The sequence below is a fragment of the Oncorhynchus masou genome, chromosome 9 (genome assembly GCF_036934945.1).
Source record: "Oncorhynchus masou masou isolate Uvic2021 chromosome 9, UVic_Omas_1.1, whole genome shotgun sequence".
NCBI lineage: Eukaryota > Metazoa > Chordata > Actinopteri > Salmoniformes > Salmonidae > Oncorhynchus > Oncorhynchus masou.
In genome coordinates, this window is record NC_088220.1 from 46,449,639 (window position 1) to 46,466,047 (window position 16,409).

General features: G+C 43.1%; 1 protein-coding gene across 1 annotated transcript in view; it reads right to left on the reverse strand.

Annotated features, from left to right (window-relative positions):
* Positions 1-9,700: 9,700 nt before the first annotated feature.
* The window catches only part of LOC135546050 (D(2)-like dopamine receptor), a 46,769-nt gene continuing 40,060 nt past the window's right edge, over positions 9,701-16,409 (reverse strand). The window contains exons 5-8 of the mRNA XM_064974150.1: positions 14,370-14,531; positions 13,216-13,238; positions 11,204-11,588; positions 9,701-10,793 (exon numbers count right to left, since the gene is read on the reverse strand). Coding sequence (XP_064830222.1) covers positions 10,597-10,793; positions 11,204-11,588; positions 13,216-13,238; positions 14,370-14,531 — 767 coding nt within the window. The 3' untranslated portion in view covers positions 9,701-10,596. The remainder of the gene's footprint in view (positions 10,794-11,203; positions 11,589-13,215; positions 13,239-14,369; positions 14,532-16,409) is intronic.

Sequence of the window (16,409 nt, forward strand, 5' to 3'; positions counted from 1 at the left end):
CCAAGCACCCTGCGCACCAGGGACACATGCTCGGCGCGTGTAGCAGAGTATATCAGAATATCATCGATATACACCACTACACCCTGCCCGTGCAGGTCCCTGAAGATCTCATCTAAAAATGATTGGAAAACTGATGGAGCATTCATCAACCCATATGGCATGACCAGGTACTCATAATGACCTGAGGTAGTGCTAAATGCCGTCTTCCACTCATCACCCTTCTTAATACGCACCAGATTGTACGCACTCCTGAGATCCAATTTTGTGAAAAAACGTGCCCCGTGCATTAACTCAATAACCGTATTGATCAGAGGTAGCAGGTAACTATATTTCACTGTGATTTTATTAAGACCTCGATAATCAATGCACGGGCGTAAACCGCCATCCTTTTTTTTCACAAAAAAGAAACTCGAAAAGACGGGTGAAATGGATGGCTGAATGAACCCCTGATGCAGGGATTCAGAGACATATGTCTCCATAGCCTCCGTCTCCGCTTGCGACAGGGGATACACGTGACTCTTGGGATATGCAGCGTCTACCAGGAGATCTATTGCATAATCCCCCCGTCGATGGGGTGGTAATTGAGTCACCTTCTTTTTACAGAAGGCGAGAGCCAAATCGGCATATTCGGGGGGAATGCGCGCGGTGGAGACCTGGTCTGGACTTTCCACCGTAGTAGCACCAACGGAAACCCCTAAACACCTACCTGAGCATTCTCGCGACCACCCCGTGAGAGCCCTCTGTGGCCAAGAAACAGTGGGGTTATGACAAACTAACCAGGGTAGGCCTAGCACCACAGAATACGCTGGAGAATCAATAAGGAAAAGACTAATCTTCTCCTTGTGACCCTCCTGCGTTATCATACACAAAGGTGCGGTTACCTCCCTGATAAACCCTGACCCTAATGGTCGACTATCTAAGGCATGAATAGGGAAAGGCATATCCACAGGAACAATAGGGATCCCTAAACTATGAGCTAGACTTTTATTAATGAAATTCCCTGCCGCACCTGAATCTACTAGTGCCTTATACTGGGAATGCAGTGAAAAATCAGGAAAAGAGACAGAGACAAACATTAGTGCAGCAGAGGGCTCTGGATGAGAATGGTGCCTACTCACCTGGGGTGATGCCAGAATGCCCTGCCTGCCCTCTCTATTCCCAGAGGAACCATCCCGGCACCGATCAGCAGTGTGCCCTCTGCGACCATAAATGGTGCTCGAGCAGGAACCCCCTCCGGTCTCCCTGCACACCATCCCTCCCAATTCCATAGGTTCGGGAGAGAGGGTGCGGGGGGATGGAACAACCAGACCCGATCTAGACGTCCACGAGTAGCCAGCATGTTGTTCAGCTTGATGGACATGTCCACCAGCTGGTCGAAGGTGAGGGTGGTGTCTCTACAGGCCAGCTCCCGACGGACGTCCTCGCGTAGACTACAACGGTAATGGTCGATCAGGGCCCTGTCGCTCCATCCAGCGCCAGCAGCCAAGGTCCTAAACTCCAAAGCAAAATCCTGGGCACTCCTCGTCTCCTGCCTCAGATGATAGAAAAGCTCACCTGCTGCTTTGCCTTCAGGTGGGTGATCGAATACTATCCGGAATTGGCGGGTGAACTCCTCAAAATGGTCCAACGCCGCATCCTCCCTACTACACACAGCGCTGGCCCATTCCAGGGTTTTCCCGGTGAGGCATGAGACGAGGGCGTAACTCTTCTCATGGTCAGATGGTACTGGGGAGGCCGTGGCTAGATATAAGTTCAGCTTAAGGAGGAAACCCTGGCAGCCGGCAGTATCTCCGTTGTATCCCGTGGGTAGGGATAAATGGATCTTCGATTCCGGAGAGGAAAAAACGTTCACGAGAGATTCCGGGTGTGGTGGTGGTGGCGCTGGAGAAACTTCCTGTCAAGCTCCCTCGCTTGTTCCTGAACGTGTTCCTCCAGCTCCATGGGCATAGTGTCCTCTCCTGCTGACTTCATATATTTGGTCAGAGATTCTGTCATGCATAGGTGTAATAGGTGGCAGGGAAGTCAGGCACAGGAGAGTCAAATAGAGTGTAAAATGGAGTCTTTTAATAAAGTTCACGGAGTATGCTCCATAACACTAAATGTACATAAACAAACATGGGTACGAGGACCCGACGCGCACCTATACACCATCACACTACACTGACAATAAAACAATCTCTGACAAAGACATGAGGGGAAACAGAGGGTTAAATACACAACAGGTAATGATTGGGATTGAAAACAGGTGTGTGGGAAGGCAAGACATAACCAATGGAAAATGAAAAAAGGATCAATGATGGCTAGAAGACCGGTGACGTCGAACGCCGAGCACCGCCCGAACAAGGAGAGGCAACGACTTCGGCAGAAGTCGTGACATAGCTACAATACATGACGGTATGAATACCATGAATACCATGGTTAATACTGTGGTTAAAGATGCACAATAGAAAGTAAGAATGAAGGTAACAATAAAACCACAGAGCACACGACAATACAACATTAATCTTAGTTAAGTTGTAATTTAGGCCCCTAAACATGCCTACATACTTACATTAACCCAAAAAGACCTTCCATTCTACTTCTCCAACAATAGCTTGTCATTCCCAGAAGCCATTCAGCAAGTTACAAAAGAGTCTATTGCAGGAGGAATTGAAAAAACGTTATGATAAGATCCAACGAACTTGCCGGATTGCTTTGCCCAGCTATGTTCCCGTAGGCCTGTAGGCCTATAAAATGAATCAATACATCAATAACTAGATAGCGATAGGCCTAGAAGTGCATATTATGGGTTATGGAAGGTTTTGGATGCTGGAGCAGCCTGAACGTTTCAGACATACTCAGACATCCCCATAGATAGCATAGATCATCCTCAATATGGTTTCGATTGAAGTGGAATATGGGATAGTGGTTTTCAGGCCTTTCAAGGAACGAAACGTGACTTCAAAATATTTCCTCCTGTGAAAGTGAAACCATACATTCTGTCTCAGAAACACATTTGTGATTGTGACTGAGCAAGACATGTTAATGAACTGCATGTTAATTAATTAACTACATTCATCGGTTGTAATCAGGCCAAAAGACAATTCCCATTGCAGTGAATAATTGAGTCTGAAGTGGGTTAACGTTTCAAGTATTTATCAGATACTTGGATAGTATCCACTATTTTATTTATCTCACAATCACTGATGATGTAGAATTGTATTAAGATTCCTCAAACATGATCATATCTCTAGGGAAAGGATTGGAATATGAGCAAAAATTTGGGATGGAAATGACACACATCGCAGCTGGTACCACTTAAATATATATATTCCCAGGGGATGGCAGACTGTGGCAGAGCTTTTATCCCTAGCCTCAGTAAACAACAGTGGCTGCACCTCGTACACAGCCCAGCCCAGGTACTTGACAGTATTGATTTATATTTCTGAAAAATGAATGCATAAAGGAAATCAACCAGCTTGCTCTAGTTGGGGTCCGGCTAGAAGTCTTATTAACACATTAGAAAAACAAACACAACATCTGCCAGTGGCTCAGCTGTGGCAGTCTTATTCTCCCCATCACCCTGACTCCGGAGGAGGGAGGAGGCGGCTTTCGGCGTGTCTCAAGCATGTGATTATGGCCGCGACGCCGTGGGAGCTCTCCAATCTTCCACCACACTCCCAACACAATTAACAACAGGCTCCTCTTGCAATCTCCAGCCTCAAATGCGATAGATTGTACCAAGATTTAGATTGATACTGTGCCTGGGAGGGATAAATTATTACAAACGACTCCGTCCTGACTCCACAGCCATTAGTGAAATGGAAAAAGTGCCAGGTGAAAATAATTGCATTGATTAAAGAAAATGTTCCCTTTTAAGTAAGGGTCGAGCTTCGAAGGCTTAGGGACAAGTTGCCAATATTGTCTATCAGCCACAAAATCTGTTCTCCATGCTTATCTACAAAGGACTTACATATGCATACTTTTAGGACAATAGTATGCTTATTTAATAACCTCTTAGAGTCGATTGACGCACCGGTGCACCGTCAGTTTAAGCTAGAGATACGTTTTTTTTGTCGTTGGATGAGTCTCAATCCACCTCACCCACCAGTGTCGCACTTACGCATCTGTGGTGAAAGTAGCAGAGCTAGAGTGGTGTTCGACAGACCATGAGACATCCCGAAAAATCGGTCTATAGCATCCAAACGGTTTGCTCTATCACCCACACGTTGATGTGCCAACTACTGTTTGTAGCGTAAAAAACGTTTGGCTACAAAGTAATGTGACCCCACTGTGGAAAGGGGAGATTCTCACAAACACAATGTTGATTACACCTCTCCCAGGATTTCTGTATCCAGCAAAATTATTTCTGGATGAATTTCTACAGTATTCCTACTGATGGCATTTCAACCACCTTGGTCCAACCCTCAGACTCTGAAAGCTCTCAAAGAGCCAAAATGTGCAGGGCTAAATCATTACAGTTCTGTTGCATCAACAACTTTATAAAATCACCACTTGTTTTCTTTTTGTCTCCACCATGCAATTTGTGGTAAAATATTGACTTTCAAATAAATATTCAATGTGGTTCATGCCATGTGAACGCATACAGCAGCAGATGGAAGGGTTTTGGAAAAAGAAAAAGAAAGTCTCTGAACTTCTGTATTTATATAGTGCCTTTATTTTCTGTCATTAATACCATTTTTAAAAATGAATATAAAAAATAAGGAAATATTACATTTACATAAGTATTCAGTAACAACACATCTGCCACGCTGATCCTCAACACAAGGGCCCTTCAGGGGTGCTTGCTCAGTCCCCTCCTGTACCCCCTGCTCACCCATGACTGCATGGCCAGGCACGACTCCAACACCATCATTAAGTTTGCAGACGACACAACAGTGGTAGGCCTGATCACTGAGGAGGAGGTCAGACGCCAGGCCGTGTGGTGCCAGGAAAACAATCAATCAATCAATAATTAATAAATGTATTTATTTATTTTCTTACATCAGTTGATGTCACAAAGTGCTGTACAGAAACCCAGCCTAAAACTCCAAACAGCAAGCAATGCAGTTGTAGAAGCATGGTGGCTAGGAAAAACTCCCTAGAAAAGGGCAGAACCTGGGAAGAAACCTAGAGAGGAACCAGGCTATGAGGGGTGGCCAGTCCTCTTCTGGCTGTGCCAGGTGGAGATTATAACAGAGGTCAAATAATGATAATCACAGTTGTTGTCGAGGGTGCAACAGGTCAGCACCTCAGGAGTAAATGTCAGGACAGTTGTGAACAGGGCAAGACAAAGCCTATTCCGCCTCAGGAGACTGAAAAGATTTGGCATGGATCCTCAGATACTCAAAAAGTTCTACAGCTGCACCATAGCAACTGCTCGGCATCCAACCGCAGGGCACTACAGAGGGTAGTGCGTACGTCCCAGTACATCACTGGGGATAAGCTTCCTGCCTTCCAGGACCTCTATACCAGCCCCTGTCAGAGGAAGGCCCTAAAAATGATCAATGACTCCAGCCATCCTAGGCATAGACCGTTCTCTCTGCTGTCGCACGGCAAGCAGTACTGGAACGCCAAGTCTAGGTTCAAAAGGCTTCTTAACAGCTTCTACCCCCAAGTCATAAGACTCCTGAACAGCTAATCAAATGGCTACCCAGAGTATTTGCATTGGCCCCCCCTGTTACTTTCTGGTTATTATCTATACATAGTCACTTTACCTCTACCTACATGTACATATTACCTCAATTACCTCGACTAACCCGTGCCCCACATTGACTCTGTACCGATAGCCAACATATATAGCCTTGATACTGTTTACTGCTGCTGTTGAATTATTTGTATTTTTTTTACTTAACACTCATTTCTCAAAAAATGGCATTGTTGGTTAAATGCTTGTAAGTAAGCATTTCACTGGAAGGTCTACACCTGTTGTATTTGGCGCATGTGACAAATAACATTTTTATTTTTTATGGGGAGTTTCTCCCATTCTTCTCAGCAGATCCTCTCAAGCTCTGTCAGGCTGCTCAGCTATTTTGAGGTCTCTCCAAAGAAGTTCGATCAGGTTTAAGTCCGGGTTCTGGCTCCGCCACTCAAAGACATTTGCAGACTTGTCTCGAAGCCACTCCTGCGTTGTCTTTGCTGTGTGCTTAGTCTTGTTGTCCTGTTGGAAAGTTAACCTTTGGCCGAGTCTGAGGTCCTGAGCGCTCTGGAGCAGGTTTTCATCAAAGATCTCTCTGTACTTTGCACCGTTCATCTTTCCCTCGATCCTGCCTAGTCTCCCATTCCCTGCCGCCGAAAAACATCCCCACTGTTAACGTTTTCCTCCGTCGAAGGAGAGGAGGACCAAAATGCAGCGTGGTTGAAATTCATGTTTGTTTTTAATAAGAAAACTATACATGAAACACTGACACAGGAGACAATCACCCACAAAACCCAACACCAAACAGGCTACCTAAATATGGTTCCCAATCAGAGACAATGACTAACACCTGCCTCTGATTGAGAACCATATCAGGCCAAACACAGAAACAGACAAACTAGACACACAACATAGAATGCCCACTCAGATCACACCCTGACAAAACAAAACATAGAAACATACAAAGCAAACTATGGTCAGGGTGTGACACCCACAGCATGATGCTGCCACCACTATGATTCACCATAGGGATGGTTCCAAGTTTCCTCCAGACATGACGCTTGGCATTCAAGCCAAATAGTTCAATCTTGGTTTCAACAGAACAGAGAATCCTGAACTCCAAGCAGGGTGTCATGTGCCTTTTACTGAGGACGAGGAGGCTTCAGTCTGGCCACTCTACCATAAAGGCCTGATTGGTGGAGTGCTGCAGAGATGGTTGTCCTTCTGGAAGGTTCTCGCATCTCCACAGAGGATCTCTGGAGCTCTTTCAGAGTGACTGTCAGAGTGACCATCGGGTTCTTGGTCACCTCTCTGACCAAGGCTCTTCTCCCCCGATTGCTCAGTTTGGCCGGGCGGCCAGCTCTTGGAAGAGTCTTGGTGGTTACAAACTTCTTCCATTTAAGAATGATGGAGGTCACTGTGTTCATGGGAACCTTCAAAGCTGCCAACATTTTTTGGTACACTTCCCTAGATCTGTGCCTCGACACAATCCTGTCTCAGAGCTCTACGGACAATTCCTTTGACCTCATGCCTTGGTTTTTGCTCTGACATGCACTGTCAAATGTGGGACCTTATATAGGCAGGTGTGTGCCTTTCCAAATCATGTCCAATCAATTGAATTTACAACAGGAGGACTCCAATTAAAAATCATCTCAAGGATGATCAATGGAAACAGGATGCACCTGAGCTCAATTTCAAAGGGTCTGAATACTTGTGTAAATAAGGTATTTCTGTTTTTAATTTTTAGTACATTTGCAAACTTTTCTAAAAACCTGTTTTCGCTTTGTCATTATGCGGTATTGTGTGTAGATTGATGAGGAACATTTTTATTTAATCCATTTTAGAACAAGGCTGTAACGTAACAAAGGGAAGGGATCTGAATACTTTCCGAATGCACTGCATCTCTATATTTACTGTAATATTTCCGTTAACCCTGCCGTTGCAAAGTCATGTCTAGTCCATCATTAGCGATGAATAGGTCTAAACTGGATCTAACTGCATAGATGTAGATATGTGCTCTTCAGTTAATGAGACGAGACAGAGGTGAAATCAGTTGCAGTTCAAAACATCCTGTTAGATTTTCATAACGCAGTACCCAGGATGCTCCATCTCTGAGAGGCAATCATCCATCCAGCATTCTCCCTGCAGCACAGCAATCACTAGTCAGAGCAGCACGACTTCACAGCTCACGCTCGAGGTAAATGGCAATGGCTGATCTAGCAATCACATGGAAAGCTCTGACACAAAGTCCATTAAGAGCCTTTCAGGTTGCCTGATCACAGCTCGGGTGTGGAAACTTTTCAATAATGCAGTGTCTGGCAAGCCTTCTTCACTCAGTTCATTAAAGGGCCCCGGTGTTGGAACACACACCACAACTACTACTTTATTTGAACATGCCAATCACTGGGGCTCAGGCATGCCTTAGGGTGATAGCAGACGAGGAAAAGGGCAAAAGTCGTTTCAGAGATCAGAGGAAGAGGGATATACACTGGAAGGAGGCAGGCACTTGCGAGGCCAAGGGAGGCCTATCCCTGTCCTCCCCTGATGGTTTGTATTAGGGCTGTGCAGAGATTATACAGTGTTTCCAGTTGTCCCTCGAGGTAAGTGCTTGTCAAAAGTTGCCGTTGATATGAATTAAATTTGAGGAGAATCAATGTCACAGAGCATTCAATGTTGCGTAAATCTTAGACAACACAGTGGAGGCCTGACTGTGTCATCATCACGGATGGAGGGGAGGACATTCAGATTGACAGTGACAGGGGATAGTACATGTATGGTTGGTATTGGGGTCATTGAAGGTGAAATAGCATCTGAATAACAGGATTTTGAAGACTCAGGGTGCTGTTTGAATTGGGGTAATGGGGACCTCCTTAAAATGTGACACAGGGCCAGGGGCTGGATGCTGGTTGTAGGAAACGTCTAGTATTTACAACAAAAAAATTAAGGGACAGCCTGTTACAGCGTAAGGATGATGAAAGAGAAAGGTAAATATTCAATCGGCTCTGGCACAGATGAACCATGGCTAAAGTGTAAATCAAAGTACCCAGAATAACACAGTAGCCTGTGATGAGACGTATAGTGTGACGACAGAATGTGTCTGAATGCCAAACAAATTCAGACAAGGTATACAAAGGCACATTACTTGGTCAGAATAAAACAACGACAAGGTGGTGGGTTTAAGTCCCACAGGGATGAGACAGACATTCTAAAAGTGTATGCACTCATTGTACTGCAAGTCAATTTGGATTTTAAGGAAACGTCTGGTAAGTGTCATCACTATCCTACCAGTACAACAATGGGGTTCTGTGTGTGACCACTGGTACAGCTCTATTCTTTACTATTGTTGGTGGTACCAGGCCAGACAGCCAGGGTATACTTTCAGTGCAGTGAGGAGCCATCTTATGTTGTAGTGATGAGGGACTTGATATGTCAAGACAGGTAGCTCGTGGGGCAGAAAATCTTCAAGATTACACATTAATTATGGGATGAGGCAACCCTTTTACACTGAAGACATAACTATTTATGCGCTGTCATCAGAAACTGTGGCTTTGATCTTATGTAGAGAGACTAACCACAGTCTCTGATAATGGTTACCATGGGACTAATGACATTATAACATCCTACGAGATGGGGCCTGTAGATCAAGCTGTGTCATGGCACATAAACCATAGACTAGGCCTAGGGGGCTTTGACACTAAAGACTTGCTCTTGATTTGTCTTTTTGAAATGGATAGATATATTGTATTTGATTTTTCACTATAATGGAAATAAAGTAATATTCAAACATGTTTTGTGTGTCCCACTATGGTTTCCTGCACAGAGAACATTAGAATCATCTGCAGAAAACATTGATATGGAATAGCGAGTCCCTATTTTTAGTTGGAACTACATAATTGCCATATTATTTTTTGCAGTGTATTTTCAGGAAAATAATGAATGCCCTCTCGACCAATTATAATAGAGTATTCAGCCTAGTAGTGGCATAACGATTTTGCATTGTACTATTATATCAGTTATTTATACAGGATTACATTATATAAACAGTATATAGAGTACCAAAGAACAACACATTTACATAGCACATCACGTCTCATTACTTCATTTATTGGCCATAGTTTTTTTTTTTGTCAAACTTACATTTCATGAGAATCCATATAAAGGAGCATTGCAACATGCATCAAATTTTCATTGCAGGCATTTAATCACATAGAACAGGTTTATAAAAAGCATTTACAGCAAATGTAAATAATAATTGCTTAAAAACCTTATTCATGGTCCTTCCGAGCCAGATAGGAACAATTGTCACGTGGTGGCTGTAAGTTGTTTTGGTATAATATTAATAATAATAATCATATTATTAATAATAATAATAATTAAATGTATCACAAATATGTGCCTCTCTTGCCAAGTGGACCAGTGAGAAAACCATGAGTCAAAATGTTTCATCTCTATGTAACACACATTTTATTCTGTGGGTGGTTTAAAGCTGCAGAGCTCATAGATGACCAGTTTAATATGATCAGGTTTAATACTGAGATGAACACTGATTTTTTGATATCTAGTTGTTCTTTGAAGGATTCAGCCATGATCAAAATACATCATATACACAGATTAAATAGGAGGTTTGCTTTAGTGTTTTTAAGCACATCTTCTTGTGTTTTCTTTACATTTCCTGGAGTGGACAGTTCTTAAGTGACAAGCACGATGGTTAAGACCAACATGACATTTCCAAGAGACAGTTCATTGATAAAATACATTATTCCTCGATATACATTCATGTGGGAGATCATAAGTCCACAAAATAATCAAACAAAAGTCCCCAGGTCTTCATGTGTGGCATTTACTCAGTCTCTCCATTTCTCAAAAGATCATCACTGAGACTTATGGTCACGTGCAGAGTCCTCATGTGGATGAGGTATATTTTAGTAGGCTATAAGTTTGCTTTTCTTCATTTCAGCTCCCTGCTGAAAATGCCAACCTTAGCAATGCAGGATCTTGATGAAAGCTTTTCTGAACTCTATATTGAAAGTGGTGTATATGATGGGGTTCACGGCACTGTTCACATACCCCAGCCACGTGAAAGCATTATACATCTCCGCAGGAACCTTGCATGTGGTGCAGTGGGTGTTCAATATATGAGTGATGAAAAAAGGTAGCCAGCATATGATAAATACACCTAAAGAGAGAGAGAGAGAAGACAAAATGTGAAGAGATTGGAGAAACCAGCTATTACCGTGGTACTGGATTGATGTTGACATTGAATCATGTCCTGAAGTTAAACTTGATTAAAAAAAGTCCTTCTGATGTATGAAAATGTAAATCTGTCTCCTTTTGTTGCAACATCGTCTGCCTCGCTGCCTGTAAGCTCTTTTCAAGTTAAGGATTACTAAGGGACTATAATATACCTATACAGGCCATCAGAAAGCTACAGCTAGTAAAATAAATATATCAGCTACATTTTATTGAGTTCTCTTACTGCTTATGACGTGTGAAAGTAAAATAGACTTTACCCCAATGTTTATATCCCTCCTCTCTCCTGAAAAGTTCAACAGTACCTTCAAAGTGGTATTCATGTTAACAACTTACCAAGGACTATGGCTAACATTTGAGTGGCTTTCTTTTCCTTCTGTTGGGAGATCTTCCTCTTACTCATGAGAGTGGGTTGCTGCTTGATAGACGTCTGGGTTTTGCCGTTAGGTAAGGCCTCGGTCTGAAACACTTTAGCCACTTTGGGCACTTCCGCCAGTATGTCCTTCGAGTCACTGTTCTTCTCCACTTTGAGAGAGCCCTCAGGCGGGGAGGGGGACACGGAGGTGGGGCTGGTGTTACCCTTGGTTGGCGGGAGGAGCTGGTGGCTGACAGGTGTGGCGGTAGCAGTGTCCACATGCCTCTGTCTCTGAGGGTTGCAATTGGTCCTCTCGTCCAACTCCATGTCGTCCCCTTCGTGGGCCACCTCTTTGATGAAGATCTGCTGACAGAGATCAACAACAATGTAGTAGTAGTAGTAGTAGTAATACTATTAATAGAGCAGAAACTTCTTTATCTTGCATATGGGGAGAAATGGGAACGATAGAGGAGACTGCATTAACTGCCTTTGAAAGTAAATACATTTCCTTCTGAGAGTTACTCTGTAAAAAATAGCATAACAAATACTTGACGCACCACTTTTTTCTTGTTGACAGGAAAGCTCCCATTAGGTTTCACAATCACAGTGCACAGACTCACATCTCCTGGGTGACTGCACTTCTCCTGAAACAACAACAGGGGAAAGAAGCCGGCACACAGTCACTGCACAGGCACCAAATGGTCTCCGAGTCGCTCTTTGAGAGGGCACAATTCTAAAGAACAATTAACCAAACAAACTGTAATTCTATTGAGCGTACACCGTTATTTGATTCCCATTCAAATTATTACATCCATAACACTCAATAGGGCAGAAATAAAAAGTTGGAGTTAAACTGACAATATTGTTTCAGAAATGGTTTATTGACTCTCAGTATAAAAGTGATGAGGACTATATTTCTTGCAATTGCCCAGTACCTTGTGAATTTATTTTCTCTTCGCTCGCACTTCCCCACACCAAGACAAAAGCATGCATGTACATGAGTAATGTACAGGGGTGAGAGAAACACGTCTTCTTTTCCTGTATTGATCCGCTTTAATGTCACTAAAATCAATACCCAGAAAAGGTCACTTAAAAGGCACATCATAATTACTGTTGCATTTCAGGTCTCCTCCTAATCTAGTAGACCAATGTAACATGGCCAAGTGGGATTTGTCGCGTGAAATGACCAATTACAGCACAATATGTTGCTAACAATCTCATTGCACAAAAGATAACCACCTTAAAAACACCTTAGGATAATTGAGTGTGCCCTTTTCATCCCAGCTAGAAAGCTATCTCGTGTGTATTTCTTGCCCCCTCCAACAAGATCATTATCTACAGTTGAAGTCGGAGGTTTACATACACCTTAGCCAAATACATTTAAACTCAGTTTTTCACAATTCCTGACATCTAATCCTAGTACAAATTCCCTGTTTTAGCTCAGTTAGGATCACCACTTTATTTTAATAATGTGAAAGGTCAAAATAAAAATAGATAGAATGATTTATTTCAGCTTTTATTTCTATTATCACATTCCCAGTGGATCAGAAGTTTACGTATGCTCTATTAGTACTTAGCATTGCCTTTAAAATTGTTTAACTTGGGTCAAACGTTTTGGGTAGCCTTCCACAAGCTTCCCACAATAAGTTGGGTGAATTATGGCCCATTCCTCCTGAGAGAGCAGGTGTAACTGAACCAGGTTTGTAGGCCTCCTTGCTCACACATGCTTTATCAGTTCTGCCCACAATTTTTCTATGGGATAGAGGTCAGGACTTTGTGATGGCCACTCCAATACCTTAACTTTGTTGTCCTTAAGCCATTTTGCCACAACGTTGGGTCATTGTCCATTTGGAAGACCCATTTGCGACCAAGCTTTAACTTCCCGACTGATGTCTTGAGATGCTGCTTCAATATATCCACATAATTTTCCCCCTTCATGATGCCATCTATGTTGTGAAGTGCACCAGTCCCTCCTGCAGCAAAGCACCCCCACAACATGATGCTGCCACCCCCGTGCTTCACGGATCGGATGGTGTTCTTTGGCTCCCCCTTTTCCTCCAAACATTATGATGGTCATTATGGCCAAACAGTTCTATTTTTGTTTCATTAGACCAGGGGACATTTCTCCAAAAAGTACGATCTTTGACCCCATCTGCAGTTGCAAACCGTAGTCTAGCTTTTTTATGCTTGTTTTGTAGCAGTGGCTTTTTCCTTGGTGAGCAGGACTCATTTTACTGTGGATATCGATACTTTTGTACCTGTTTCATCCAGCATCTTCACAAGGTCCTTTGCTGTTGTTCCGGTATTGATTTGCACTTTTCGCACCAAAGTACGTTAATCTCTAGGAGATAGTCTCCTTCCTGAGCAGTATGACGGCTGTGTGGTCCCATGGTGTTTATACTTGCGTACTATTGTTTGTACAGATTAGCGTGGTACCTTCAGGCATTTGGAAATTGTTCCCAAGGATGAACAAGATTTGTGGAAGTCCACAATTTCATTCTGAGGTCTTGGCTGATTTCTTTTGCTTTTCCCATGATGTTAAGCAAAGAGGCACTGAGATTGAAGGTAGGCCTTGAAATACACCCACAGGTACACCTCCAATTGACTCAAATGATGTCAATTAGCCTATCAGAAGCTTCTAAAGCCAGGATATAATTTTCTGGAATTTTCCAAAATGTTTAAGGGCACAGTCAACTTAGTGTATGTAAACTTCTGACCCACCTGAATTGTTATACAGTGAATTATAAGTGAAATAATCTGTCCATAAACAATTATCGGAAAAATTACTTGTGTTATGCACAAAGTAGATGACCTAACCGACTTGCCAAAACTATAGTTTGTTAACAAGAAATTTGTGGAGTGGTTGAAAAACGAGTTTTAATGACTCCAACCTAAGTGTATGTAAACTTCCGACTTCAACTGTATGTGTTTGGCCTCTCATGTCTGGGAAGAGCAAACACTTTATGGACAATATTTTGCTTCCTCCTGTTAGATTACATTCTCCAAAAACACATGATGTGTTGTTGACAAAGTATTTCATTGAATTGGCTCTCCTAAGTATGTCGAGCTCTTCATTTTTGAAAAACATGATTTGCAGCCTAGTCACCTTTAATGTGACGCCTGTGTCGTGGTCGCCTGTCCCTTGACACAAGCGCTTTGTGTTCACCCGTTTTCGCCGCTTGCGAAGCACCACATAAATTTGCACGTAGACCAGCAGAGTGATGATGAAGGGAATGTAGAAGGACACAATGGAGGAGTACACCACAAAGGCCGGGTTGGCGATGATGCACAGGGACTCGTCGCGAGTCGCTGCGGAGGAAAACAAAATGACAGAAAACAACAGTACTAGTCAAACGTACAGTGGCAAGAAAAAGTATGTGAACTTTGAAATTACCTGGATTTCTGCATAAATTGGTCATCAAAATGGATCTGATCTTCATCTAAGTCACAACAATAGACAGACATAGTGTGCTTAAACTAATGACACACAAATTATTGTATTTTTCTTGTCTACACTGAATACATATTTTAAACATTCACAGTGTAGGTTGGAAAATGTATGTGAACCCCGAGGCTAATGACTTCTCCAAAAGCTAATTGGAGCCAGGAGTCAGCTAACCTGGAGTCCAATCAATGAGACGAGATTGGATATGTTGGAGATGCCTTGCCATATATAAAAAATAAATAGAATTTAAAAAATAAAAAAGTATTATTTACCTCAAATCTGAAATTCACAATAGAAGCTAGCCAGTGTACTGTCTAACGTTAGTATTTAGCTAACCACAGTTTGTGGTCATCAGCTATCCTTTAGGTCGAAAAGCTATTGCCCGTTTTGTACAACGCGACTCAGACCAGAACATGCCGGACCTATTTTTCTCTCCATATCCCCGGATTTTAACCGCAAGCTCTGGACATTTACACCTGTATCTCGCAGCTAGCTAGCTGCTATCCGTGTGACTATTGGCTTACGTCGATCCCGGAGCAAACATCAATTATTCCGGAGCTAGCCAGCTGAAGAGTTCAAATCAGCCACTCCTGGGCTACAATCACCTATCCGGATCCATTTTACTGCTGATGCGGAGCCCCACCAGGCCTTCACGATTGGACTACCGACATTATCTGCCCGAGGGAGTTATCCAACTGGCCCCTCCGTCACAACGTTACATGAACACCCATCTGCAGCCCGCTAATCGTTAGCTGTCTTATCGGCTGCTATCTGAATAGGTCTATCGGACAATTTTTTCTTGGGTCACTATAACTATTTTGGCCATTTGGATTGATCCCCTCTACCACACGGAACCCCCCTAATCAACTGACAGAAACGCACGAGGTGGCTAAAAACAGACCTTCATCCTATGCTAGCTTGCTACCGATGGACCGGCTAGCTGTCTGAATCGCCGTTACCCCAACCAACCTTACTACTCACTGGACCCTTATGATCACTCGACAAAGCATGCCTCTCCTTAATGTCAATATGCCTTGTCCATTGCTGTTCTGGTTAGTGTTTATTGGCTTATTTCACTATAGAGCATCTAGGCCTGCTCATTATACCTTATCCAACCTTTCAGTTCCACCACCCACACATGCGATGATATCACCTGGTTTCAAGGATGCTTCTAGAGATAATATCTCTCTCATTATCACTCAATACCTAGGTTTACCTGCACTGTATTCACATCCTACCATAACTTGGGCTGTACATTACACCTTGAATCTATTTTATCACCCCTAGGAACCTCCTTTTACTCGGTTCCGGACGTTCTAGATGACCAATTCTCATAGTTTTTAGCCGTACCCTTATCCTACTCCTCCTCTGTTCCTCTGGTGATGTAGAGGTGAATCCAGGCCCTGCAGTGCCTAGCTCCACTCCGATTCCCCATGCACTCTCTTTTGATGACTTCTGTAACCGTAATAGCCTTGGTTTCATGCATGTTAACATTAGAAGCCTCCTCCCTAAGTTTGTATTATTCACTGCTTTAGCACACTCTGCCAACCCGGATGGTCGAGCTGTGTCTGAATCCTGGCTTAGGAAGACCACCAAAAACTCTGAAATCTCCATTACTAACTACAACATTTTCAGACAAGATAGAACGGCCAAAGGGGGCGGTGTTGCAATCTACTGCAAAGATAGCCTGCAGAGTTCTGTCCTACTATCCAGGTCTGTACCCAAACAATTTGTACTTCCAC